This window comes from Penaeus japonicus, unplaced genomic scaffold, assembly GCF_977035675.1.
Source record: "Penaeus japonicus unplaced genomic scaffold, GWHDUDI00000001_assembly GWHDUDI00000042, whole genome shotgun sequence".
In the NCBI taxonomy this organism is placed as follows: Eukaryota; Metazoa; Arthropoda; class Malacostraca; order Decapoda; family Penaeidae; genus Penaeus; species Penaeus japonicus.
Genome location: NW_028234444.1, coordinates 21,875,252 through 21,876,959, shown reverse-complemented (window position 1 = coordinate 21,876,959; position 1,708 = coordinate 21,875,252). Strand labels below are relative to the sequence as shown.

Genomic DNA, 1,708 nt, shown 5'->3' with positions numbered 1-1,708 from the left:
GGATGTTTGCCTCTCTATTCATTCCACTCATGTTAGATGGAGACTCCTGAGACCCTGTGCTGTTTTGGTAGAGCGACTCTGAAATGTATCCGAACTTCATGTCCTGAGATTCTTTGACCTTTATTCCTTTGTACTGAGGACTTGAAGCTTCCTCTGGAGCAACGAACGTCAGGGCAGGTTTCAGAGAGCTGGTGTAGTTCGTAAACAAGCCACTCTTATAAAAACCCGCCATAAACACCAAAGAAAGGACAACATAGAATTTGTTCTTGGGTAGCATTTTTTATATATATTTTTTCTACGGAGTACCTTGGAACCTCGTGTCCTTTTCAGTCACCATTTAGCTCTCTCTCTCTCTCTCTGCCACACCTGACCTCACACCGGAATTGAATTCACTTTTAGCTTGGGTCACGCGTTTGCCTTCCACGCCCATCCCAGTAAACTTCCGCGTACAATTAATTCCATCTGGTACTGTGCGTTGGTGATTCAGGCTCCCATTCTAAAACATCTGCAAAGAGATTTTAAAAAGGATAATGGTGAGGATAAAGAATAAGTGATAAATAAGATGATGATGATGAATAATCAAAGTTTTTTTGACTGGATGACTATTGTGAGCCTTCCCAGTATGGAAAATTGTGGGTAACACTGTGTATATATATATATATATATATATATATATATATATATATATATATATATATATATATATATATATATATTATATATATATCTATATATATATATAATTATATATACATATTTATATATATATATATGTTATATATAAATATATATATGCGCCTGTGTGTGTGTGTTTGTGTGTGTGTGTGTGTGTATGTGTGTGCGTGCGTGTAAGGTGTATATATTTATATCTACACACAAACACACTAAAGATAAATACATCGGCAGACAAAGTGCAGTAGCAATAGTAACAACAACAGTAGTAAATCCAGAAGTAACAGTAATAGTAGTAGTAGTTGTAGTAGCAACAGTAGTAGTAGTAGTAGTAGCAGTAGCCGTAGTAGTAGTAATAGTAGTAGTAGCAGCAGCAACAGTAATAGTACTAGTAGTAGTAGCAACAACAATAGAAGCAGTAGTACTAGTAGTAGTAGTAACAACAATAGAAGCAGTAGTACTAGTAGTAGTAATAGTAGTAGTAGTAACAACAATAGAAGCAGTAGTACTAGTAGTAGTAATAGTAGTAGTAGTAACGGCAGCATAAACAGCCAACCGAGCCCGTATATTCCAACTCGTGACCCAATCCCTTCTGAAGCGCCGATCCATCACCTTTGAGAGTCCAATTACACGATTCAAACCCACAATGAGCAATGATATAAGCACGGGGGACAGGAACTCCTTAATTACTCTTAATTATGAACAGGCATATCACCCCCTCGCCCTCCTCGTAGTCTAGAAGATTATGACACCGAATCACTCACGTTATAGGCACTCTGCGACCCTATACATACACGAAAAGCTCTCGTGGTTCATAGTCGTTTTGTCTTCATTGTTTTGGAAATGATTTTACGTTTTGTTTTTGATTTACGTCTTTGGCGTGGGTATGTTTCGGAATTTAGTGCAACTGATGGGTGGCTCTCATTGTAAATTTGCTAAGGGAAAACTGCATCGCGTTCATTCTCTATATCTGTCTATCTATCTCTCTATCTATCTATCGGTCGATCAATCTATCTACCTATCTATCCGTCTATCT

At 37.5% G+C, this 1,708-nt stretch overlaps 1 protein-coding gene across 1 annotated transcript in view; it reads right to left on the bottom strand.

The window, feature by feature from the left end:
• LOC122268099 (lewis-type alpha-(1,3)-fucosyltransferase) overlaps nucleotides 1–1,488 on the bottom strand; it is a gene marked incomplete at its 3' end in the record, with an annotated part of 2,369 nt that extends 881 nt beyond the window's left edge. The window contains 4 exon segments of the mRNA XM_086534994.1: nucleotides 1–214; nucleotides 377–496; nucleotides 1,229–1,284; nucleotides 1,467–1,488. The exon segment at nucleotides 1–214 is cut by the window's left edge and continues 417 nt beyond it. Coding sequence (XP_086391120.1) covers nucleotides 1–214; nucleotides 377–496; nucleotides 1,229–1,284; nucleotides 1,467–1,488 — 412 coding nt within the window.
• Nucleotides 1,489–1,708: the final 220 nt, after the last annotated feature.